This window comes from Pelodiscus sinensis, chromosome 2 (genome assembly GCF_049634645.1).
Source record: "Pelodiscus sinensis isolate JC-2024 chromosome 2, ASM4963464v1, whole genome shotgun sequence".
NCBI lineage: Eukaryota > Metazoa > Chordata > Testudines > Trionychidae > Pelodiscus > Pelodiscus sinensis.
The window spans coordinates 201,054,108-201,080,885 of record NC_134712.1 but is presented as its reverse complement, the minus strand read 5'-3'; the positions used below and the strand labels follow the sequence as shown (position 1 = coordinate 201,080,885).

Below are 26,778 nucleotides of genomic sequence, written 5' to 3'. Positions count from 1 at the left end.
AGGGATTTCTTCTTTAAAACGATCACGCTGGAGAAATTCCAACACCCAGCTTCTGACCCAGGTACTGAGCTGGCTGCAACCTCCTGAACTGATAAAGGAAAAAAGTCTCCCAGAAAACACACCTTATCCATGCCTCAAAAGGCTCAGTCACCCAAATGGCTCACAAGTAGAAAACTGGCATTGAGGGCTGAAATGACACTATGTCTGAGTACATATGATGTGCTGGGCATCTCCGGTACTGACCACAATACTAACAAGCATGGTGCACCCAGAACCTGTGCCGAGGCCTGAGTATGCCTGCCACACATAACTCAGGAACCAACCCAGTACCAAGCAATCACAACGCCACCATGTTGGTAGAGAGGACTATCAGCAAGGCACCGCAGCAACCATCCATACTGGATGCTGGCACCATTGTAGCATCAGTCGGCACTGGATGCACCATAGCACCAATGCAAACATTGGCACCAGCAATGACGAGACAGTACCAGCATCGGTACTGGCTACAGTGCAGACAACAATAGCACTATCTTTCCTGGCACTGAGGTACCTGCATCAGAGGGACTTACTTGTCTCTTCTACATTCAATTCTCCTTTTCTTGATACCAATACTTCACCCAGTACAGTGATATTGAAATACTGCATGTTGCCTACTGAACTGTCTAGTGACGATGGGAGCATAATTTTGGGAGCATAATTTTCTCACCCCAGATGTCACCTGGCACTGAGGTCTCTGTACTATCTGCTCATGCCAATTTGAGACTCCCACCAGGCAGGACTATTTCACCATAGGGACCACATCCATTGCTGCCACCACCCATGTCATATTTGATGCATTGGCAATACTGGAGCCGATGGGCCTACAACCATAGCAAGATGCATACTAAGAAGTGTAACATACAACCTGCTCCCTCCCCATCACCACAGTCTCCATCACCACAACGAATAGAAGAGGGGTTGCAGGAACTACAGTCTCAGCAGTCAGGACCAGGTATATCTCCTGATACGAACTCCTCATCGTCCTCCAATGGGGCAGTGATACCACCACCATCAATGGCAGTGGATGATTTTACTACATTTCAAGACCTTTTTAAGAGTGGCAGCCGACCTTAACATTGCCATGGAAGAAGTTACAGAGACTCAACATGAACTCACCAACATCCTCCAAACAGCCCCATCGTAAAAACTTGCTCTACCCATAATTCCAATGATCATGGTCCCTGCAAAGATGGTTTGGCAGACTCTGGCCACCATTCTGCCCATATGTAAATGGGCAGATAGGAAGTATTATGCCCCTCCCAAGGGCTCTGAATTCCTCTTTATCCACCCACCCCTCAACTTCTTGGTGGTGGAAGCAGCCTACCAGAAGAATAAGCAACAGCATCCTCGTTCTACCCCGGCCGATAGAGATAGCAAGAGACTAGACCTATTTGGGAGGAAAGTATATACCTCTTCCACCCTACAATTTAGAGTAGCGGACAATGTGGCATTACTCAGCAAATACGATTTTAATAACTATTCCCAGTTTAACACCTTTATTGACAATATACCAGAGGCAAATAAACAGCAATTTAAGGCAGTGATTGCAAAGGCCACACAATATTTAGAACAGCTCTGCAGGCAGCTCTTGATACTGTGGACATGGCTACAAGATCCACAGCCACTACAGTCGTCATGAGACTAGCCTCATGGTTCAACTTTGTAGCTTTTCCCCACGAGATACAATTAACCACAGAAGACCTTCCATTTGAGGGTGAGAAACTCTTCTCCACCAAGACCGATGAGATCTTTCATTCTATGAAAGACTTCAGAGTCACGCTTCACTCTCTAGAAATACATACATCTGCAATCAGGAGAAGACAGTACAGAAATCAGCCTCACCCCAGACCAAGGCACCCACAATATACTTACCAGCACCAAAGGCAAGACCACAACAACATGGTGGTCACAGTAGACAGCAACATATATACATGCAAATCAACTCTATGAACCAACCCCCCCTCAGCAAAAAAAGCAAATTTAAGGTTCTGGTCAAGGAATTGAAAACACTGTCACCCACTCCAGTGTCATCATCTGGTTATAAACCACTCCATAATCGTCTCCTGCCTTTTTTCACCAAATGGCAGTCTATAACATCTAACAAATGAGCTCTCCAGATGATCTGATCAAGATATGCCATTCCCTTTACCTCTGTCCCTCCTTCCCAATCACACACTCTGTCCCTCTTCAGGGACCACTCTCACAATCTTATGGTGAATCAGGAGGTCTAACACCTTCTTCAGCTAGGCACCCATCCCCCATGAATACAGGGGAAGAAGGTTTTATTCACATTATTTTTTCACACACAAAAAATGAATTCTAGATCTCAGAACCCTCAACAAATATGTAAAAAGGCAAAGATTCAAGATGGTGACACTAGCCACAATCATCCCTGCATGGAGCAAGGAGATTGGTTTTCATCTCTCAACTTGCAAGACACTTATTTTCATGTAATGATTCATCCCACTCACAGATGTTTTCTTTGCTTGGTCCTAGGTCCTGACCACTTCCAGTATACGGTCCTGCCATTTGGACTCTCTTCAGCACTGTGAGCTTTTTCCAAAATGCTGGCTGTAGTCACTGCTTACCTAAGGAAGCAAGACATTATCATCTTTCCCTACCTGGGCGATTGCTTGATCAGGGCAAAATAAGAAACAGTATCCCATCGCAGTACTTCCGTGGTCATAGCACTCTCTGGGCCTATTAATAAACAAGATGAAATCACTGTTTGTACCATTGCAGTCAATACAGTTTATCGGAATGCAACTAAATGCAAAAACAGCCATAGCCTCCTTACCAACCAGCAGGTTCGAAAGAATCAGAGACATAGTCATCAAGCTACAGGTCATTCCTCGAGTCACAGCCCATGATTGCCTACAACTGTTGGGACACATGGAATCATGGAATCCCAGGCTACGTCTACACTGGCACCCTTTTCCGGAAATGCTTAAAACAGAACAGTTTTCCGTTATAAGTATTTCCAGAAAAAGCGCGTCTACATTGGCAGGATGCTTTTCCGGAAAAGCACTTTTTCCGGAAAAGCGTCCATGGCCAATGTAGACGCGCTTTTCCGGAAAAAAGCCCTGATCGTCATTTTCGCGATCGGGGCTTTTTTGTGAAAAAGACTACTGTGCTGTCTACACTGGCCCTTTTCCGGAACAGTTTTTCCAGAAAAGGACTTTTGCCCGAACGGGAGCAGCATAGTTTTTCCGGAAAAACACTGACAATTTTACAGTAGATCGTCATTGCTTTTCCGGAAAAGCAAGCGGCCAGTATAGACAGCTGGCAAGTTATTCCGGAAAAGCAGCTGCTTTTCCGGAATAAGTGGCCCAGTGTAGACACAGCCCCATAGTACCAAATGCATGCCTTTTCATGCATTGCCTTCAGGGACAGCTAAGAACAGTATACAAAGCAAATATCCATTCATTGACTAAGACTCTTTCCATCCCCGCAACAGTGAAAGGTGCAATACTATGGTGGATGAAACCCAAAAATCTATGCACAGGGATCCCTTTCCTAACTCCAGAACTCTCTGCTATCGTCACCACAGACGCTTCCCTCATGAGATAGGAAGCACACATGACAAACACAACAACTCAGGGTCTTTGGTCCCCATCAGAGAGGACCCTTCACACAAACATTCTAGAGCTCAGAGCCATCAGACTTGCATGCCACCATTTTCTTCCAGCACTGTCTGGCAGACATGTCAGAGTCTACACTGACAACATCGTAAGCATGTTTTATATAAAAAGACAAGGTGTTGCATGCTCCCATGCTCTCTGTATGCCCATGGCATACTGGTGTCTCAAACATGGAATTACTGTAAGTGCCTGCTACCTTCCCAGTAATTTTAATATCTGTATATTTTACAGTAATATTAGAAAAAAGACATCTTTGAAAATAGATGAGTTCAAACATAAGACAACAACCTGACTTTGCTTCACACAATAATTAGAGGTACCAGAACACACCCACCCCAATTGCATGTATCAGCTCACCCAATATTGAGAACATTTGGACTTAATGCAAGCGATCCACTTTGATTTGTAGAGCCAGTGAAGGAGTCAACTCCCATTCTCCTCTCAAACAGTAGTCCTTCACAAATCTTGGTTTCTCCCTTACCAGGCTATGGCAGCCATGGCTCCTGTAATGTTTGGGAAGGAGTAACTCCAATCATCATAGAGAAAAGGATTTTTTCTGTATTCTGTTCTATTTCAGATGTCAACAGATGTCTTGCTTAGACACCCAGTTATTTGGAAACCGACCATATTCCACTAAGTTAGGAAGGGGTATTCTGCATTGTCAATGGCTCCCAAACTACCTTCTAGTATCCTTTTTTCCCCTTTTTATCTGTCTGTCTGTCTTTTTCTCTTTAGCATCTGAGGGTATGTCTACACTACCCCGCTAGTTCGAACTAGCGGGGTAATGTAGGCATACCGCACTCATTTCATGAGGAGTAACGGTAGTTCGAACTAGGAAGCCTAGTTCGAACTACCTAGTTCGTGCCCCGTGTAGCCGCGCTGCACGGGGTTCGAACCAGCGGGGTTTTAAAAATGGCGGCTCCCCGCTTATGCAAATGAAGCCCGGGAAATTCAAATCCCGGGCTTCATTTGCAAGTGCGGTATGCCTACATTACCCTCCTAGTTCGAACTAGGAGGGTAGTGTAGACATACCCTGAGTAAGTGAGTTGTAGCTCACGAAAGCTTATGCTCTAATACCCTGAGCATTTGTCTTTAAAGTGCCACTAGACTCCTTCTTGTTTTTGCTGAAACATTCTAACATGGCTTCATCTCTGAAACATGTCATCATAGTGGATTTAAATCTTTCAAATAAGATTAGATGTCTTTCTTTAGCCATGATTAAGTTCAGAGAAAGTTTCTGGCTTTGATACAGAAGTGACTGGGTGAAATTCTGTAACCTCTGTTATGTTAGCTACATAATCATAAATGACCATTCTGACCTTCAACACCATGTACTAATTTATTAAACAGTTTGAAGGCCAAATAGTTTTGTGCCTATTCAGCTTCCTGGTGCTGTTCACAAGGTAATGTAAACAGGTGCAATGGTAGTTAATGTAACCTTGAATTTTTGTCTGCTTTGAGACAAAGTTATGTTTGTATGTAAATAGATAATGTAGAGTCACAACTGCTGAACATATTCAGCATATGTGTTTAACAGTGCAGAGTTTACTCCATCTCTGGGATTAAATGCTTCTTTTGAATGCACTACGTGAGATTAGTCACAGTGTGTGGAAAAAAGAATATGCTTACCCTGTTCTCTAGATTTTTCCCTATCTTTGTTCCCTTTTGTTGTAGTCATTTCTGCAATAACTGTGATCATTATGATTTGTATGGGTAATTCTTCTTTTATGTATGTGCTACACTTAGTTTTTATTATGCACCTATGCCTTTATGGTTCTCAAGACAAAATTTGGCCCTTCTGGTTTAAAATACCTTTTGGCATACATCAGTTCTAAGCCAGTAGAAACTTGCTCTTAACTTTGGCAAGTCTTGTCTGGATTCTGTTGTTGGTGAAGTGGCAAGAAAATTCTTCTTTTTTCTCAGCCAACTCATAAAAATATTTCTTACTTTTTGGAATCAGTTTTTTAAAAAAACCTGATTTAGTAGAAGCTTTTCACTTTAAGGTTTTATAATACGCTTATAACTAAACAATAAATACTTTGTGAATGAAAGCATGTCCATAAATGTAATTGCTGGAAAAGATCATGTTGAAACAGAAACATAGAAACTAAATAAATGATCTTACAAAAAGCTATTTTGGGTATCAATAAATCAGTTTCAAGTTTTCCCTCTTCTTCATTCCAAATGAAAAAAAAAAAAGCAGTCATGTAGTACTTTAAAGACTAACAAGGTAGTTTATTAGGTGATGAGCTTTCGTGGGGCAAACCCACTTCTTCAGATCATATTCTGAAAGCGAATTGGCATGACCATTATATAACAGAGGGATACAATGAAAAAAGTAAAAAAAATACAAACTGACAAATGAGCTACATAGAACAGAAGGTGGGGAGGAGAAGTGACAAGGAAAGAGGAAATTGCTTACTGTAAGAGTCAATTAAGTGACTAATTTGGAGTCACTATGAATATTAAAAGGTGGGGAGGCTGTCTTTGTAATGTGTAAAATAATTGCCATCTTGATTAAGGCCCATTCACAACTTGTCGAATTTTAGCATAAATAAAAGTCCTCTCCCTCTGTATGATTAGGTCCAGTGATGGTGTCTCCAGAGTATATATGTGGACAAAGCTGGCAACGGGGTTTGTTGCAAGGGAAACTTCCAGGGTTAGTTTTAATGTGGTATGCCCTGTCGTTGTTAGTGAGAATCTTCCTGAGGTTAGGTGGTTGTCTATAGGGGTATGTCTACACTACAAAGTTAATTCGAACTAACGAATGTTAATTCAAATTAACTTTGATAGGCGCTACACTAGTGCTCCGCTAGTTCGAACTTAATTCGAACTAGCGGAGCGCTTAGTTCGAACTAGGTAAACCTCATTCCACGAGGACTAAGCCTAGTTCGAACTTACTAGTTCGAATTAAGGGGTGTGTAGCCCCTTAATTCGAACTAGTGGGAGGCTAGCCCTCCCCAGCTTTCCCTGGTGGCCACTCTGGCCAACACCAGGGAAACTCTATTGCCCCCCTCCTGGCCCCGGACCCCTTAAAGGTGCATGGGTTGGCTACGATCCCCGTGCCAGGTGCAAGCCTGCCAGCACCCAGCCAGCAGACCCTGCACCTGGCACGGCATGAGCCAGCCACCCGATGCCTCCCAGCCCTTCCCCTCTTCCCGGGACCAGGCTGGCGGCTCCCAGGAGCTTGCCCAGGACCGCAAGAGGCGGGCACCTGCCTGGTCCAGTGCAGACATCGTGGCCCTCGTCCACGACCTCCGCACTAGGCACAGGAAAGCGGCCGTCTAGGGCAGGAGAGCTGCCAGCCTGGCCACCCAGGAGCAGGTTGGCATGAAAATCAAGGTGGTCCACTGAGACCCCCGACCCTGAGCCCTGAGCTTAGAATGGCCGTACTGGGTCAGACCAAATGTCCATCTAGCCCAGTAGCCTGTCCGCCGACAGCGGCCAACCCTAGGGACCCTAGAGGGGATGGACCAAAGACAGTGACCAAGCCATTTGTCTCGTGTCATCCCTCTCCAGCGTTCCACAAACTTTGGGCAAGGACACCACTCCTACCCCCTGGACCCAACCTCCATGAATTGATCTCACTTCTCTTTAAACTCTGTTCTAGTTCTAGCCTTCACAGCCTCCTGCAGCAAGAAGTTCCACAGGTTGACTATTTGCTTTGTGAAGAAGGACTTTCTGTTGTTAGTTTGAAGCCTGCTACCCATTCCTTTCCTTTGGTGCCCTCTAGTCCTTCTATTATGGGAACTAATGAAGAACTTTTCTGTATGCACCCTCTCCACACCACTAATGCTTTTATAGACCTCTATCATATCCCCCCTCCATCTCCTCTTTTCTAAGCTGAAAAGTCCCAGTCTCTTTAGCCTCTCTTCATATGGGACCTGTTCCAAACCCCTCATCATTGTAGTTGTCCTCTCCTCTCCTCTCCCACCCTCTCTCTTCCCCTCTCCCATCTCCTTTTCCCAGTCTCCCCCAGTTTTGTTCAATAAAGAGAGATTCTATTTTTGAACACAATTGTCCTTTATTTTGTACATCAGGAAGGGGGGCTAGGGAGGGGTAAGTGGAAGGAGGTGAGGGAGGAATGGGGTACGAGCCCCTGATGGGGAGGACTGGGCTGGCTCTGCGGGCTTCTGGGGGTGGAACCTCTCCTCCAGCCCCCCAATTGCACCCTCTCCCCAGATGGCAGCCTGCGGCAAGTGCAGCCGGTCTGATGGCCGAGTGCTGTGATGTGCCCAGTGTGGGTACTCCGGGCAATCCAAGCCAGGACTGCTTTGCAAGTGGGGCACCCCTGAGAACTATCTGTCCGGGGTGGGGGTCGGGTCCCTTTAAGCACATCCCTCGGCTAGTCTGAGACAGCAGCTCCACGCTCTAAGTCCTCATCTGATGCCCTGCCGGCACAGCTTCCGGCCATCCTTAATCCCGGTTCAGGGTCCACTCTGTGTGGACATGCTAGTTCGAATTAGCAAAACGCTAATTCGAACTAGTTTTTTAGTCTGGATGCGTTAGTTAATTCGAACTAAGCCAATTCGAACTAATTCGAACTAAGTTCGAATTAGCACTGTAGTGTAGACATACGCTAGGAGAGTACAGGTCTGTTATCCAGAGCCTCTCGGACTGTAGCTTCATGTTCCAGTATAGGTTGTAGGTTATTGATAATGCTTTGGAGGGGGTCTGAGTTAGAGGCTATAGGTGATGACAAGTGGTGGTGTTCTGTTGTTGATTTTCTTGGGCCTATCTAGAAGTAGCTGGTTTCTGGGTATTCGTCTGCCCTTTTCAATCTGTTTTTTTACTTCTCCCGGTGAGTAATTGAGTTTTATGAATGCTTGGTAGACATCTTGTAAGTTTTTTGTCTCTGTCAGTGGGATTGGAGCGGACCAGAAACTTAAAGACAGAATACCAGATTGATAAAAACCCAAAACAAACCCCATTGCCAGTTTTTTCCACGTATTTACTCTGGAGACACCATCACTGGACCTAACCATGTCAGTTATATGATCAAGGGCTCATATTCCTGTACGTCCAGCAATCTGATAAATGCCATCATGTGCCAGCAATGCCCCTCTGCGATCTATATTGGACAAACTGGACAGTCACTTCACCAAAGAATCAATGCTCACAAAATCAGACATCAGAAATCTCCACACACAAACCTGTCAGCCTGCATTTCAATCAAATTGGCAATTCCCTTAAAGACCTGACAACATGCATTTTACAACAAAGAGACTTTAACACCAGATCACAGAGGGTGAGGTCAGAACCTTTATTTATGCTAAAATTCGACACCTTGCAAATGGGCCTTAATCGAGATGATAATTATATTACACATTACAGAGACAGCCTCCCTACCTTTTGATATTTGTAGTGACTCCAAATTAGCCACTTAATTGACTCTTACAGTAAGCAATTTCCTCCTTCCTTGTCACTTCCCACGCCCCCTCGCCTTTACCTTCTGTTCTATGTAGCTGATTTTTCAGTTTGTATTTTTTTACTCTTTTCATTGTATCCCTCTGTTATATAATGGTCATGCCAATTTGCTTTCAGAATATGATCTGAAGAAGTGGGTCTGCCTCACGAAAGCTAATCACTTAATAAACTATCTTGTTAGTCTTTAAAGTGCTACATGGCTGCTTTTTTTGTTTTACCAATATCAGACTAACATAGCTACCTCTCTGTGACTATTCATTCCAAATGAATTAATCTTTTAAGTCAGTGATTCCAAGACCTTCAATTGCAAGTCATTAATTTCATGACCGCAAAATAGAATTTTTGACACTGAAAAGTTCCCAGTAAAAAGATTTCTCTCTGACAGTTCTCTAGTTCGCATTTGTTAACTGTCTTTATCTGACAATGTCACATGGAAAATCCAAACTAGAGTTTAGAGTCTTCTTTTTCTTGCTGTTTTCACTCCTAGTTATTTCTGCTAAAATAGAATCTAGCTAAATTCATCACCTGCAATAACATTAAAAAAAATCAGGAAGAAGTTTTGTACTTTTTCAGCTTCCTGATGCTGTCCACTCATCCTGTTGATGATTGACATTCATTATCCTTATTGGCAGATGTGAGTTTATATAGATCATGTTACACATGCAGTAACTTTTCATTCTGGGAAATGTTTAAGCAGTATATACAAGAACTCTGTAAATAAATTACCTGTATTATGTATATTGGAATCTATATCTGTAGTGAGCACTCTCTTAATATGGTACAATGACTTCCTTATATTCATTTGCTTCCTGGTTTAACTCCTTTGATTATAGTGATTACAAAGGATTAATTTGGCCCATTTTTGTCTATTTAGTCATACAGGCCAATATATCATATTAAAAACTCTTAAGGTAAATAGTAATAGTAGAATTGATCTTTTACATGTAACTCACAACCTTCTTATTTCTGATTAAGGCTCTTTTCCTCTCCTTGTTCTCCTTGGTCATAGTGCAACCTTCAGTTCTGTGGACCACTTTCCCCTGTTGATTTCTCCTATAAACTTTCTGCTCTTACTTGGGCATTTAATCCGCGAATTGACTGTCAATGAAATTTCCATTCACTAGTTGATTAGTTGATAAGGGGGGGAAACTGCAGAGCCGCAACAGGGTTAGTTCCTGGCCCTGGGAGCTAACCCTGCTGCAGTTCTGCCTTTTAAATGTATTAAGAGCCATCAGGCAAAAGCACAGTGGGGGGAACTTGGCACAAGCCGGGAATCAACTGATGGTGCTGGGAAGGAGATGGTGCTGGGAGGGAACCAGTTTTTAAGCTGGCTTCACCCGGCACAGCTCCTGCTCTCTCTCCCCACCATCCTCCCTTGTTGTCTCTCTCTGATAGAGTCAGCAAGCATCGGGAAAGCGAATAGTTGAGTCACTAGTCAACTAGTCACTTACATCCCCAGCTCTTACATGTCCAACAGCTCTTCTGTTAGATGTTGCTCCATCTCAATGGACGTTATCATGGCTGAGGCCTTAGCCTCTTTTCTCTTCAGTCCAACTTTTCCCTAACTTTTCTTTTAGTTTCCATCCTTAGGATGATGATCAGCCATTCTATACCCTTTGGAACCTTTAATGACTTTTCCCTGTTCCTCTCTCTGGCCACATCTTCACTTCCCAGAAGATTGACACAGCAGTGATCCATCTTCTGGTGTTGGATTTTAGCAGGTCTAGTAAAGGCCCACTAAGTTGAATGCTGAAGGTGCCACTGTCAATGCTGGTACTCCTTGCTAGGGAAAGGCAATGGAAGTGTTTGCTCCCATTGACCTCCTATTGTGGAGATGGTACCAAAGTTTGAATTAAGATATGTCAATTACAGCTATGCAATTAACATAGCCAGAGTTGCATATCATAATTTGAACTTCCACATAAGTGTAGACTTGGCCTCTGTCTGTCATGACCCAATAAACTTGTGGCTTCTTCTCTACTTCAGTAGATATTGAATTGAAGAGAAAAGTGATTCTCTTAAGCAAAGAAATCCTCAAATACAACTCCATCCTTTCTGTTTTCCTCCTCCAACATCTTGGCATCATTCTGGACTCTCTTATGCCTACAAATCTGTCTATCAACAACTCAGCAACCTTGCCAATGTGCTGCCTTGACTAAAATCCTTATCAGTGCTGTCCTCTTCCATCCTTTTAATTTGTAGCACCATCTTCTCTGGGGCATCCAAAATCCAGCTCTCTAGATTTCAGAAAGTGGAGGATGCTCAAGCCCATGTCAAAAATTCAAAGAAGTTTGATGGTATCAAAGAACAGTACTGAAGTGCCTTGAATTCATTTCAGTTGTAATCCAAATTTACCATGTTGAAATTTTAAAAAATCATCTGGATTTGCAAATGTACACCTCATAGACTGTTTTTGTTCTTTTTACTTTCTTTCATGCTCCTCCACTTACCTAGCACTAACGTTCTCTTTGCCCATTCAAGCAATTTCTCTTCTGCAGCATTTCTTCTGATCTAAAATTGTGTTTCCCGTGTTACACTCTTCTCATTTGAAAATAAACGTATATATAATGTATTTCTCCCTTTCATATGTGTTCAATTCTTTCTCTGAATTATTTTGATTATTATAATTGTAAAACAGTTTGGACACAGCTTGTATGTAATAGAAGGCAGATCATGCTTCTATTTAAGTCATTGTGATTTTTGCCATTAATTGAAAGATGTGATTGGACATTAAGATCACAGTATATTGAGCATTGATCTATTTTTATATATACCAAGAGTTCCCAAGCTGTCATCAGGTAAGCACAAGTTATGCAAGGAACTCTTCCAAACTTTTAGTATTTCTGTGTTTTGTTTTCTGTTTTTTAACCATTTACCAATACATGAGAGGACCTTCCCTCTCATCCTATGATAGCCTGTTTTGCTTAAGAGCCTTTAGTGAGGATCTTGTCAAAGGCTTTCTGAAAATCTAAATATATTACATCCACTGGATCCCCCCAGTCCACATGCTTGTTAACCCACTCAAAGAACACTCGTGATACTAGAACCCATGACAGCAAAAACCCGCAACATTGTATTCCTTACAACAGTGCAGCTGTAGCAGCATAGCCTAAGTGTCTCTCACATCAGAGTGTATTTTGTGGTACTGGAGTGTCTCCCTGATGAGAAGCATTAGGAAAATGAAACTTATGGCTCTTCAGTATTCACTGGTGTATATTTAATTTGAAGTGCAGCAGACATAGTGGCATCACTGTTGGCAAGAAACACAATCAGTTTGCACAGAAGCAGGCAGAGACTCTAAGGCTAAAACTATGGAAGAGCTCCTGGTCACTTTTTAGATTGGAAAAAAGGTAAATAGTGATGTCTTTCAGAGATCTGTACTGAGATCAGTCTTATTCCATATATTCATAAATGATAGGGGGAAAGGAGTAACAGTAAATTAGTTATAAAACAAAAGCAAAAAATATGTAGGACTTTAAAGTGCTATATATTTTTTCCTTCTGTTTTACCAAGATCAGCATAGCACAGCTACCTCTCTATTACTATTCAACAAATAAGTTATAAGTTACAGATGATATAAGATAACTCAAGATAGTCAAGTCTCAAGCAGACTACAAAGAGCTATAAAAGTCTCTCACAAAGATGGGTGAGTGGACAAAAAAAATGAAAGTAATGCATATTGGAATAGATAATCCCATTTATGCACATGAAATGATGGGGTATAATTTAGCTGTTACCATTCAAGAGACAAATCTTGGAGTAATTGTGGATAGTTCTCTGAAAACATCCACTCAGGTTATGTCTACACTGCAGCAGACAACTCTACCGCATCCAAGGAACACTTCCGCTTTTTCAGAACAGTTTCTGAAAAAGCAGATGTGTTCTTTCAGCTTATCTGTATTCCTTATTGTATGCAAAATAAGGGATGTTCCAAAGGAGGAGGTTTTTCTGAAATTTGGCCCTGTGTAGACAGGCCAAATTTTGGAAAAGCCTCTTCCAAAAAAAACTGTGGAAAAGATATGCAAATTGCACTTTGCAATTTGCATAGGTTTTACTGATAGAACTCTGCAATCTAGATGTAGCCTAAGTGTGCAGCAGAAGTAAAAAAACAAAAACAAAAAACCCCTAGAATGTTGGGAATCGTTAAGAAAAGGATAGATAATAAGACAGAAAATATATTGCTTTTATATAAATCCACTGTATGCTCACACTTTGAATACTGCATGCAGATTTGTGGTCATCCCATCTCAAAAAATATATTAACATTGGAAAAGAGCTACAAAAATGATTAGGGGTATAGAACTGTTGCTATAGAAGAAAAGATTAACGAGACTGAGTCTTTTCAGCTTGGAAAAGAAACAACCGAGGGGGATATGACAGAGATCTATAAAATCATGACTGGCGTTGAGAAAGAAAATATGGAAATGTTGTTTACTCCTCATAACTCAAGAACTAGGGATTACCAATTAAAATAACAGGCAGCCAAGCTTAAAACAAACAAAAGGAAGTATTTTTTTTCGCACAATGCACAATGTTGTGAAAGACTATACCAGGGTTCAAAAAAGAGCTAGATAAATTCATGGAGGATAGGTTCATCAGTGGCTGTTAGCCAGGATGGGAGAGATGGAGCCTCTATCCTGTGTTTGCTAGAAGGAGGGAATGGGCGACGGGATGGAACAGTTGATGATTACCTGTTCTGTTCATTCCTTCTGTGCACCTAGCATTAGCCTCTATCAGAAGACAGGATGGCTGTGTCTACACTGGCATGAATTTCCGGAAATGCTTAAAACAGAATAGTTTTCGTTATAAGTATTTCAGGAAAAAGAGCGTCTACATTGGCAGGATGCTTTTCCGGAAAAGCCCTTTTTCCAGAAAAGCATCTGTGGCCAATGTAGACGCGCTTTTCCGGAAAAGAGCGCTGATCGTCATTTTCACGATCGGGGCTTTTTTCCGGAAAAGACTACTGGGCTGTCTACACTGGCCCTTTTCCGGAACAGTGTTCCGGAATACGGACTTATGCCCGAGCGGGAGCAGCGTAGCTTTTCTGGAATAGCGGCTAATTTTGTACAGTAGAATGTCGTTGCTTTTCCGGAAATTCAAGGGCCAGTGTAAACAGCTCGCAGCTTATTCCGGAAAAGCGGCTGATTTTCCGGAATAAGTGGCCCAGTGTAGACACAGCCGATATGGGCTAAATGGACCTTTGGTCTGACCTAATACGTCTCTTTTAATGTTCTTATCCTGTTCTTCTCTTATTCAAAAACTTTGTCACCAGTCTTAATCTGCTAAATAGTAGTTTATTTAATCAAAGTTTAAAATTAGTCATTTTACATAGTTCCCAAATACAATCATGAATGTTTGTTTTTATGTTTCATTACAGCGGAAAACAGATGTGCCACTTCAAATGCAGTAACATGCAAAATGTGCCTTGCCCTGGGCCCAGAGTGTGGATGGTGTACTCAAGAGGTTAGCTATTTCATTGTTTTGTTGGATTTATTTATTTTTAGAGGCTTTTAACGCACTTATACAGATGCAGTTACTCCAAAATATGAACAAGAAAGATCTTGAGAAATAGTAGAGAAAAATCTGTTTAGACTTATTCTTAAAGACAGCACCTGAGAAATCATGTGAAATACGTTTGGTTCTCAAAAGAGAAAATTTTACTTTTTTATTTGAAAAATTACAATAATTTTAAATAAAGTGTGAACCATTTTATTTTTTCCATCTGCTTTGTGGACAGTATTGGCAGGCTAAAAGTAACTTTGGGGAGTTCAAAAGCTTTTGGCCTCAGCAATACAAGATAACTTATCAGTAATTTCTACTAAACATCTCACTATATATCAGAAGCAAATCAATTTCATATCTGTGCTTATTACATTTAAACAAATTACTTTATTCGTAATGTTTTTGTTTTGAAATTATAGGAGTCAATTTAATTTCATCCTGCATTATTTCCTTTGTCACATATTGGAAAAGCTGATGTTTTGCTATTTTTGACAGAAGGAGCCTACAGTTTTGTGATTTACCAGAGACTGTAATGCTTTCATGATAAGTTGCACTATTCTTAAATCGATACTGTTTTGGTCTTTTATTAAATACAGAAATAATATCAACTACATTAGGCTGATCGGCAAAGGGAAATGAAGCTGTGATTTAAATAATCGCGGCTTCATTTAAATTTAAATGGCTGCCGCGCTGAGCCGACAAACAGCTGCTGTTTGTTGGCTCAGCGCGGCAGCCATTTAAATTTAAATGAAGCCGCGATTATTTAAATCGCGGCTTCATTTCCCTTTGCCAAACAAACAAATCTACATGGCTCCGTCGACGGAGCCATGTAGTTTAGACATACCCTAATTGTTTATGTCCATGCACAGAATTACTTTCATTATATGTTGCAATATGAAGGTGATGTATCACATAACTAAAATCATTCCATACACGGACTATGTGTGACGGCCAAGAGGTTAGAGTGTGGGAGGGGGCTCAGGACTCAGGCTGTGGGTTGGGGTTTGGGCTCTAGCTGTGGGTGCAGGTTCTGAGGTGGAGCTGAGGATGAGAGGTTTGGGGTACAAGCTGCCCTGGGGAGGGAGGACTACCCCCCAGCCTTTTCTCATCACAGCATCTTGGGGCTAGGTGAGAGATGCCTCTCCGTGGCTGTCACACATCCAGCGGGCACAGCTGGGGGAAGGGGCTCCTGTTCCGTGGCAGAGCATCTGTTCTGACAACTCTGGGTTGGGCATCATGGACTGTGAAGAGGTGCACTCCTCCAGTCCAACATGGAGTTTCTGTGGCTAGGGAAGAGGACCTGGCCCCAGCATTAAGCTGCCATGACCAGGGGAGAGGCATCCACTTCTGGCCCCAACATGGAACTGCCATGGCTGGTAGACAGAGGTGGCACTCTGCAGTAGCCCCGAGCTACTTCACGGGACTTGTTAGACATCTGCGTAGCTGCATGGGGGCTCAGGCATGGCTCCCTCGGCCATGCGGCTTAAAGGGATCTTAGATTATGAATTTTCATTACTCTGAAGGATCTTAAGTGTGATTGATAGGAATGTTGTTTATTTGTTTGTTTGGTTTTTGCAGTATTGTATACTGTCAAGTAGAAATGCACAAAAAACTTTTAAGAGCACAGTTAGGACATTAGTAATAGTTTAAGATATTATCTTCTGACTTTACAAGTGTATATTTTGATGCTCTGATTGCAGCCAGTGGGTTTCTCTCTCCACTTCATGCCTTCACGAATGGTGGGTCAGTTAGAAAATAAAATTATTGCATTTAATCTCAGCATAATTTTCCATATTGTTTTGTAAAAAATAATTTTAAAAAATTAATAAGAACATAAGAATAGCCCCTTTTGGACAGATGAAATGTCCAACTGGCCCAGTAGCCTGTCTTCCAACAGAGGCCAATGCCAGGTACTTCAGAAATAACCATCCAGTAAGCCAGCCCATCTCATTCATTCCCGGCTTCTGGCAAACAAAGGCTAGCAACACCGTTTCTGCCCATCCTGGATAATAGCCATTGATGGATCTATCTTTCAGGAATGTATCTAGTTCTTTTTTGAATCTGTTATAATCTTGGCATTCACAGTATTCTCGGGAAACAAATTTCACACTGTGTGAGCAAATACTTGTGTTTGTTTTAAATTTGCTGCCTATTAATTTCATTTCATTTGGTGATCCCTAGTTCTTGTGTTATGAGGAATAAATAACACTTTCCTTATTCACTTTCTCCACACTAATCATGATTTTAAAGCCCTCTATCAAATCCCCCTTAGTTGTCTTTTTTCCAAGCTTGAAAGTCCCAGTCTTTTTCTGATTCTAATATATCTTTTTTGAGATGTGATGACCACATCTTCGTACAGTATGTAAGATTTGGCATACAGTGGATTTACATAGAGACAATGTGATAGTCCTATCTTCTTTTTTGTCTCTTTCTTAGTGATTCTCAGCAATTTGTTAGCTTTTTTTTACTTCTGCTGCACATTGAGGGAATGTTTTCAGAGAACTGTCCACAATGACTCCAAAAGCTCTTCCTTGAGTCAGAACAGCTAATTTAAATTCCATCCTTTTTATATGCATAGTTGTGATTATCTTTTCCAATGTTCTTTGATTTGCATTTATCAACATTGAATGTCATCTCCTATTTTGTTGTCCACTCCTCCGTTTTGCATACTCCTTTTGTAGCGCTTCATCATATGCTTTGGACTTAACTGTCTTGAGTAGTTTTGTACCATCTGCAAATTTTGTCACCTCACTGTTTACCCTTTTTTTCCAGCTCATTTATGAATATGTTGAGTAAAACTTATCCCAGTACAGACCCCGGAGGGCCACCACTATTTTTATCTGTCTCCATTCTGAAAACTGACCATTTATTCCTACCTTTTGTTTCCTATCTTTTAACCATTGATGCATCCATGAGAGGACTTTCTCTCTTATCCCATGGCAGCCTACTTTGCTTAAGAATTTTGGTGACGGACCTTGTCAAACAATCCCATTCCAGGCACATCCCATTGTCCTGTCACAGCCAAACCTTTACGTTGCTTTAGGTTATGATCAGAGGAAGCTGGTGATCCTAGCTCTTACTGTTTAGGAGGAGTTCTTGAACTGACAGACAGACAAACTCTAAAATATACAGTAGTTACTTCATTTGCCAGAGTTTATGCTCTTGTCTATATTCCTCAGTTTGATTTAGCTTCCACTATTTAAAGGATGCCTTTCTATCCTTACTGCTTCTTCTACTGTGCTGTTTAGCCATGGTGGAACTTTTCTGGTTCTCTTCTAATGTTTTTAATTTGGGATCTATATGGGTATGTCTACACTACAAAGTTAATTCAAACTAACAGACGTTAGTTTGAATGAACTTTGATAGGCGCTACACAGGCAAACCGCTAGTTCGAACTTAATTCGAACTAGGGGAGCGCTTAATTCGAACTAGGTAAACCTCATTCTACGAAGACTAACGCCTACTTCGAATTAAGTAGTTCGAATTAAGGGCTGTGTAGCCACTTAATTGGAACTAGTGGGAGGCTAGCCCTCCCCAGCTTTCCCTGGTGGCCACTCTTGGCACCACCAGGGAAACTCGTCTGCCCCCCTCCCGGCCCAGAGCCCTTAAAGCCCAGCACCCACCCAGCAGACCCTTCACCTGGCACAGCACGAACCATCCACCCGCTGCCACCCAGCCCTCTGCCTCTTCCCGGGATCAGGCTGGCAGCTCCCGGGAGCCTGCCCAGGTCCGCAAGAGACGGGCACCCACCTGGTCTAGTGCGGAGATCATGGACCTCATCCACAACCTCCACACTAGGCACAGGAAAGTGGCCGTCTAGGGCAGGATAGCTGCCAGCCTGGCCACCCAGGAGCAGGTTTGCATGAAAATCAGGGTGGTTCAGTGAAACCCCCAACCCTGAGCCCTGAGCTTAGAATGGCTATGCTCGGTCAGACCAAAGGTCCATCTAGCCCAGTAGCCTGTCTGCCGACAGCGGCCAACACTAGGGACCCTGGAGGGGATGGACCGAAGACAATGACCAAGCCATTTGTCTCGTGCCATCCATCTCCAGCCTTCCACAAACAGAGGCCAGGGACACCATTTCTACCCCCTGGCTAATACCACTCCATGGACCCAATCTCCATGAATTTATCTAACTTCTCTTTAAACTCTGTTCTAGTTCTAGCCTTCACAGCCTCTATTTGCTGTGAAGAAGAACTTTCTGTGACTATTTGCTTTGTGAAGAAGAACTTTCTGTTATTAGTTTGAAGCCTGATACCCATTCATTTCATTTGGTGTCCTCTAGTCCTTCTATTATGGGAACTAATGAAGAACTTTTCTTTATGCACCCTCTCCACACCACTCGTGCTTTTATAGACCTCCATCATATCCCCCCTCAGTCTCCTCTTTTCTAAGCTGAAAAGTCCCAGTCTCTTTAGCCTCTCTTCATATGGAACCTGTTCCAAACCCCTGATCATTTTAGTTGCCCTCCCCTCTACCATCCTCTCTCTTCCCCTCTCCCACCTCCTTTTCCCAGTCTCCCCGAGTTTTGTTCAATAAAGAGAGTTTCTATTTTTGAACACACGTGTCCTTTATTTTGTACATCAGGAAGGTGGGGATAGGGAGGGGTAAGTGGAAGGAGGTGAGGGAGGAATGGGGTACGAGCCCCCAATGGGGAGGACTGGGGTGGCTCTGCGAGCTCCTCGGGGTGGAAACTCTCCTGCAGCCCCCCCCCCCCCCGATTGACCTCCCACCGAATGGCAGCCTGCAGTAAGTGCAGCCGGGCTGATGGCCGAGTGCTGTGATGTGCCGAGCGTGGGCACTCAGGGCACTCCAAGCCAGGACTGCTTTGCAAGCGGGGAACCCTTGAGAACTGTCTGTCTGGGGAGGGGGTTGGGTCCCTTTAAGCACAGCCCTCGGCTAGCCTGAGACAGCAGCTCCACGCTCTAAGTCCTAATCTGATGCCCTGCCAGCACTGCTTCCGGCCATCCTTAACCTCGGTTCAGGGTCCACTCAATGTGGACATGCTAGTTCGAATTAGCAAGATGCTAATTCAAACTAGTTTTTAGGTCTAGATGCACTAATTCGAATTAGCTTAGTTCGAATTAACTAATTCGAATTAAGTTAGCTCGAATTAGTGCTGTAGTGTAGACATACCCTATTTAAGTTGAGTGTCTTTAACAAGGTTCCATGCAGCTTACAGGAATTTCACGGTTGGCACTCCCTTTCAATTTCTGTTTAACTAACTTCCTCATGTTTGTATAGTCCCCCTTTCTGAAACCAAGTGCTACAGTGTTGAGGTGTTGTGGTGTTTCCCTACCATTGGGATGTTAAATTTAATTAAACACTGTATGATGCTCACTGTTTCTAGAGTTCCAGCTATATACAATCCAGAGCCTGTGATCCACTTAGGACTAATTCAGGAATTACCTCTCCTCTTGTGTTTTCCAGAACTATCTGCTCCAAGAAGCAGTCATTTAAGCTGTCAAGAAACTTTATGTCTGTATCCTGTCCTAGTTGACATGTACCCCATCAGAATAGGAATGGTTGAAATCAGGAATTTTTACCTTGTGATATATTTTTATTATTAGAGCATGGAATTACTATCCATAAAGATTTTATGGTACAATTTGGTTCACTGAAGATTTTTATTTCATTTTGATTCTATGCTTTCTTTCACATACAGTGCCACTCTCTCACTGGTACAACCTATTTTGCACTTATAATTTATATGCTGGTATTACTGTGTCCCATTGATTATCCTCATTCCACCAAGGGTCTGTGATGCCTATAATATCAATATACTAATTTAATACAAGGCACTTTATCTTGTTCACCCATCTTATTATTTAGACTACTAGCATTGTATATCAGCACTTTAAAAACTTGTTATGTTTTAGTTGTCTGCCATTACATGATGTAATTGAATAGGACTGTTTTCATTTGACCGTTTTCTAATCGGATCCTACCTGTATTTTATCATATTCCATTCTCTCCTTATTATGACATCATAGAGAATCTCCATTAATAGATCCTTTTCTAAGTGATGTCTGTGTCCAAACCACATGCTCTTCCATACCTGTTGACTTTCTCCAAGTCTCTACTTTAAAAACTGCTCTACAACCTTTTTTATTTTAAGTGTCAGATATCTGGTTGCATTTTGGCTTACGTGGAATCCATCCTTCTAGGCATCCACTTTTACAAAATTTTCCCTAATTTTGAATACATTTAACTTACACCATGCATTGAGACCCTGCAGTTGTGCCTGCCTAACACGCCCTGTGATAAACTGGAAGTATCTCTGAAAATGCTGCCACGGAAGTCATGGATTTCAATCTGTTACCTAGCAGTCTAAATTTTGCCTCCAGGTCCTCTCTCTTGTCCTTTTTTATGCCGTTGGTATCTACATGTACCACAACCACAACTACACATAAATCTATCTAGATATCTCAAGAGATCCATAACTTTTGCACCATGCAGGCAAGCCACCATGCAGTGACATCACAAACCCAGCTATCTATGTTTCTGATGATCAAATCCCCAATAACTATTACCTGTCTCTTCCTAGTAACTGGAGTTCCCTCCCCTGGGGAGGCATCCTCAGTGCTAGTGGATAACACAACATCATCTAGAAGTAGGTTCCCAATTGTGAGTTGTTTTCCTCTGCTCCATTTGGATGTTCTCCTTTTCTGAGACTTTCGTTCAATAGCACAAAGGCTGTTAGAATGGGAGTTGGACCATTCTACTGTGTCCCAGAAAGTCTCATCTATATACCTCTCTGTCTTTCATTTCAGCCCCTGTAGTCTCCAAAACCTGCACAGGGTCTCTGAAGGCCAGGAGTTCCTTGCACCAAATGCATACCACCTGCTCATAGGGCAGGTAATCATACATGGTGCATTGAGTGCAATAAACTGGATAGCCCCCACTCTGTTGCTGGACTCCTGCCTGCATTCTCTTTTTATTTCTGCAACTCGTTCTGTGGTACAATTTGTTCCTTTGTTGATGTTTTGTTTTTATCAGAGGGTATTTTTAGTGTGAAGTGTATCTAGACCTTCCCACCCACACTTTCCTCTAAACTACTTTGAAAAACTCCTCTGGTCACTTGAGTAGCCCTGCCCTCTAGTTAAGGGTTGATGGGTGCTAAATGGGCTAGGGATCAGAGCCTTATTCAAAAGCTCTCTCAGCCATACCTAGCAGGATAGTAAGTTCAGCACAGAGTCCCCCAAACAAACAGACCACATGGTGAGTAGTGATAGAAATGTAGCCGTGTTAGTCTGGGGTAGCTGAAGCAAAATGCAGGACAATGTAGCACTTTAAAGACTAACAAGATGGTTTATTAGATGATGAGCTTTCGTGGGCCAGACCCACTTCCTCAGATCAAATAGTGGAAGAAAGTAGTCACAACCATATATACCAAAGGATACAATTAAAAAAATGAACAAATATGAAAAGGACAAATCACATTGCAGAACAGGAGGGGGATGCGGGGGGAGGGGGGAAAGGAAGGAAGGTAAGTGTCTGTGAATTGATGATATTAGAGGTAGGGAGAGTGGGATGTTTGTGAGTTAATGGTATTAGAGGTGATAATTGGGGAAACTGTCTTGGTAATGGGTGAGATAGTTCAAATGTTTGTTAAGTCCTTGTTGGCAAGTGTCGAATTTTAACATGAATGACAGTTCAGAGGATTCCCTTTCAAGTGCAGATGTAAAAGGTCTTTGTAGCAGAATGCAGGTGGTCAAGTCATTGAGAGAGTGTCCTTTCTGGTTAAAATGGCAAGAAACTGTTTTCTCCTTGTGATCTTGTCTGATATCTGTTTTGTGGGCATTAATCCTTTGGCGAAGTGTCTGAGATGTTTGTCCAATGTACATAGCAGATGGACACTTTCGGCACATGATAGCATAGACCACATGGTGTGTTAGTAGCGTGCTTGCCGCTCAACTGAAATATAAGTGCATACCTTACAGACAATAAACTTATCCCAAGAGTCATGTAATCATTCCTCCTTCACCTGGAGAACATATTCACAATACTTCTGTTCATCGCTCCTGTTCATTAGCTTAATTTTTGTATATGAAATCTTCAAAATGTATATTTTTATATTTCTTCAACATAGTACAAGAATCATTAATTTGATCATTTTAAAGCTTGTTAATTGAAACTCATTATACTACTTTTCTTTCTATTTATGCACTGACTCCAACTTCTACAGGTGTAGTTATTATCCCCAAGTGTTCGTCAAATACACTTGAACGTTGTTCCTGGATTAGGGACACCAAGGCTACGTCTAGACTGGCATGATTTTCCGCAAATGCTTTTAACGGAAAAGCTTTTCCGTTAAAAGCATTTGTGGAAAAGAGCATCTAGATTGGCACGGACGCTTTTCTGCAAAAGCACTTTTTGCGGAAAAGCATCCGTGCCAATCTAGATGTGGTTTTGCGCAAGAAAGCCCCGATCGCCATTTTCACGATTGGGGCTTTTTTGCGCAAAACAATACCATGTTGTCTACACTGGCCCTCTTGCACAAAAGCATTTGTGCAAGAGAGCTTTTGCCCAAATGGGAGCAGCATAGCATTTCCGCAAGAACACTGACAACATTACAGGAGATCGTCAGTGTTCTTGCGGAAATTCAAGCGGCCAGTGTAGACAGCTGCTTTTGCGGAAAAACTTGCCAGTCTAGACGCAGCCCAAAAGTATAGAGGTTCAAGTGTAGTTTGTGAACAAACTTCACCCTTCCTCTTTCATTTTGGGTATGTGTATGCTTGAGGGATGATACTGGCATAGACACAGTACTATAGCTTTGCTGCCATAACCATCACTTTAGGAACAACACCTCCTTAACTAATGATAGCTAGGGTAAAGGGAATATTCTCCCATTGACATAGCAGTGTGTACACTGTAGCTATGTCTACATTGGCAAGATTTTGCGCAAATACTCTTTAACACAAGAGTTTTTGTGTTAGAGTATTTGCACGAGAGAGCATCTACGCTGTCATGTGCCTTTGCGCAAAAGATGTGCTTTTGCGAAGAGCATCTGTGCCAGTGTAGATGCTCTCTTGCGCAAGAAAGCTCCGACAGCCATTTTAACCATCAGGCTTTCTTGCTCAAGAAATTCATGTTGCCCGTCTACACTGGCCTCTTGCGCAAAAACAGTTGCACAAGAGAGCTTATTCCTGAGCAGAAGCATCATAGTTTTTGCACAAGAAGCCCTGATTTCACACATTAGAATGTCAGTGTTCTTGCACAAGAACTCCCTGCCAGTGTAGACAGGCAGCAAGTTTTTGCGCAAAAGCATCTGCTTTTGCACAAAATCATGCCAGTGTAGAGACAGCTTGTGAGTTGGGTCAATATAGTTACAATGCTCATGAGTGGATTTTTCACAGTGCAGACCAGCATAGTGCTATCAGCCTAAATTTTAAATGAAGATCAAGTTTATCTTTGACCCTTGTACTATTTCTCATTGCCATGTGTGGTTGGTCATTTGAGGTGAAAGTTGTTGTGTCTACTCCCTGGCTACATGATTGTCTTGTTTTATTCTTTTGCTGAAGAGATTTCAGGTAGTGGCTATCAAATAACAACTAACACACTTTCAATATGAATATTTCAGATAAATCATCGTTCCTATTTACAATTTATTAAATTTTCTAGATGTGCAAACTTTCATTGTTAACTCACAAATAACAATTAATGTATCCCAAAAATGCTAATTTGCTACATTATTTGCGCACACATACATTTGAAACTATTCAACTAGCTCTCATATTGCTCTGGTATCAAAAATAATTATTACATTTTGTCTGTGCCTGTTATGGCCATATTTCAAAACTCCCTGTATTAAAGTTTTTTTTGTTTTGTTTTGTTTTGTTTTGTTTTGCAACCACATCCTCTTTGTGTTTTCCCCCATCTTATATATTCAGCATTTCTTTGCTTAACTGTGTGTGTGCTACTATGAGAGAGAGAGAAAAGCCTGATTTTCTTTGCCAATAAAATAAAAATTGGCTGATTTACTTCTATTTGATATTTAAAAAGTCCCCATGCATTTAATCTGTTCTTTAAAAAACAGTTGTTTGTGAAAGTAATCAATTAAAAAGATCTATAGTCACAGAATTTAATAGAGTAAGTTTCCATGAAAGATATCTCTTTTGATAGTTTGTTTAGTCTGACATTCAAGACGCCCCCAAGGTTTGGGGGTGGGGAGAGGAGAAACAAATCCACCTCTGACTTAAAAGTTTTGTAGCTATGCACAAGGGTAAGCTCCTTTGCAGAAACTGTCTTTTACTGTCATCCACATCTCCCAGTATTTTGACAATTTAAAACACTTCCTGCCCCATACACAGACAACCACAAAGCAAGCAGGATTCTGGTGTAATTGTCTCTAATAGCTTATGTAAAGGGAACATACGGGCTTAGCATCTCGTAGATTTTAATGCCAGAAGGGACCATTCAGTCATGTGGTCTGACATTCTGTATAACATGGATCATAGAATTTTACCCAGTTACTCCTGTTTTGAGCCCAGTACAGCTCATCTATAGTAGCCCAAGTGCCAGGAAGATGTACAGGCAGTCCCCAAGTTACGCGGATCCGACTTACGTCAGATCCGCAGTTACGAACGGGGTTTGCTGCCCGTCTCCCTGGTCTGCTGTTTTCCAGCAGACCAGGGAGACGGGCAGCAAAGCCGCGGAGCACGAGGGCAGCGGACAGCCCAGACGCGCCACGGCTGTCCCGCTGCCAGTGTCCTCAGAGGCTTTGCTCCCCGTCTCCCTGGTCTGCTGGTTTCCAGCAGATCAGGGAGACGGGGAGCAAAGCCGGGGAGCACGCCGGCAGCGGACAGCCCAGACGCGCCGCGGCTGTCCCGCTGCCGGCGTGTTCCGCGGCTTTGCTCCCCGTCTCCCTGGTCTGCTGGAGACCAACAGACCGGGGAGACGGGGAGCAAAGCAGAGCAAAGCCGCGGAGCACGCGGGCAGCAGGACAGCCGCGGCGCGTCTGGGCTGTCCCGCTGCCCCCGTGCTCCGCGGCTTTGCTCCGGACGCCTGTGGTACAGCAGCTGGGGCGCTGCCGGTTGGTCCCGTAGTGCCGCTCTGGGCGCTACTGGACCAACCCGGCAGCACCTCGTCTGCTCTGCCCCAGACGTCCTGATTCAGCCACTGCTGGTCAGTTTCAGCAGCGGCTGAATCAGGACGCTTGGGGCAGAGCAGCTTGGGTGCTGCTGGGTTGGTCCAGTAGCGCCGAGGAGCACCGATACTGGAGCAACCCAGCAGCACCCAAGCTGCTCTGTCCCAGGCGTCCCCAAGTCAGCCGCTGCTGAAACTGACCAGCGCTGACTACAGGAAGCCCGAGGCAGAGTTGCTCTGCCCTGGGCTTCCTGGAATCAGCCGCTGATCAGTTTCAGCAGCAGCTGACTTGGGGACGCCTGGGGTACTTAAGTTGAATCTGTATGTAAGAACTGGCGTCCAGATTCAGCCTGTTGAAACTGGTCAGCGGCTGATTCCAGGAAGCCCGGGGCAGAGCAAGTCTGCCTCGGGCTTCCTGTAGTCAGCCGCTGGTCAGTTTCAGCAGCGGCTGAATCTGGATGCCAGTTCCGACTTACATACAGATTCAACTTAAGAACAAACCTACAGTCCCTATCTTGTACGTAACCCGGGGACTGCCTGTAGTGGGATTCCTTCTCATCAACACTCAAATAACCTTTCATTATCCCAACCGCCCCAGAAAAGAGTTTCAAAAATCTAGCAGTTCCCTCTGATTTCAGTAAGAGCTGCTGTGTTTCCTGAATACTTAAAAGTCTGGCCACTTCTTGAGAAACTTAACCATAAACAGAGGTCCTAATTTTAAAATATCATTGTAAACAAAATTTCTAGTAGACCCAGTAAAATTTGTTAAGTAAAATAGGTAAGTGTGGATCACATAACTTTGGTGGAACTGCTTTAGTGAATATAGCACAAACAATTTTGCAGTGACATAATGACAGTACATACCATGTTTTTCCAAAAGCAGCTTGTTCTAATTGTGCAAAATCCTCTCTATTCAAAACGTTTTGTCCTTGAAAGAAAAAATAATGTTAGCAATTAGATTTAACTTCTATTTTAAATATTTTCTTGTCGTTGTCATTAAAAACATGTTCCTTCCATAGCCTTGTACAACAGCCTATGTGATTATAATGACGTTTTATTGTTTGAAACACTTGTTAAATGG

General features: G+C 42.6%; 1 protein-coding gene and 1 long non-coding RNA gene across 4 annotated transcripts in view; one reads left to right on the top strand and one right to left on the bottom strand.

The window, feature by feature from the left end:
• ITGB8 (integrin subunit beta 8) overlaps positions 1-26,778 on the top strand; it is a 96,300-nt gene that overhangs the window by 10,533 nt on the left and 58,989 nt on the right. For all 3 annotated transcript variants that reach the window (XM_014581219.3, XM_006138342.4, XM_075922240.1), the window contains exon 2: positions 14,485-14,570. In XM_014581219.3, the coding sequence (XP_014436705.1) occupies positions 14,485-14,570 (86 nt within the window). The remainder of the gene's footprint in view (positions 1-14,484; positions 14,571-26,778) is intronic.
• On the bottom strand, positions 1,714-26,628 carry LOC142827325 (uncharacterized). The gene is made up of 3 exons (XR_012902010.1): positions 26,562-26,628; positions 2,661-2,739; positions 1,714-1,843 (listed from the first exon to the last, which is right to left on the bottom strand). It is a non-coding gene; the product is annotated as an uncharacterized LOC142827325 (long non-coding RNA).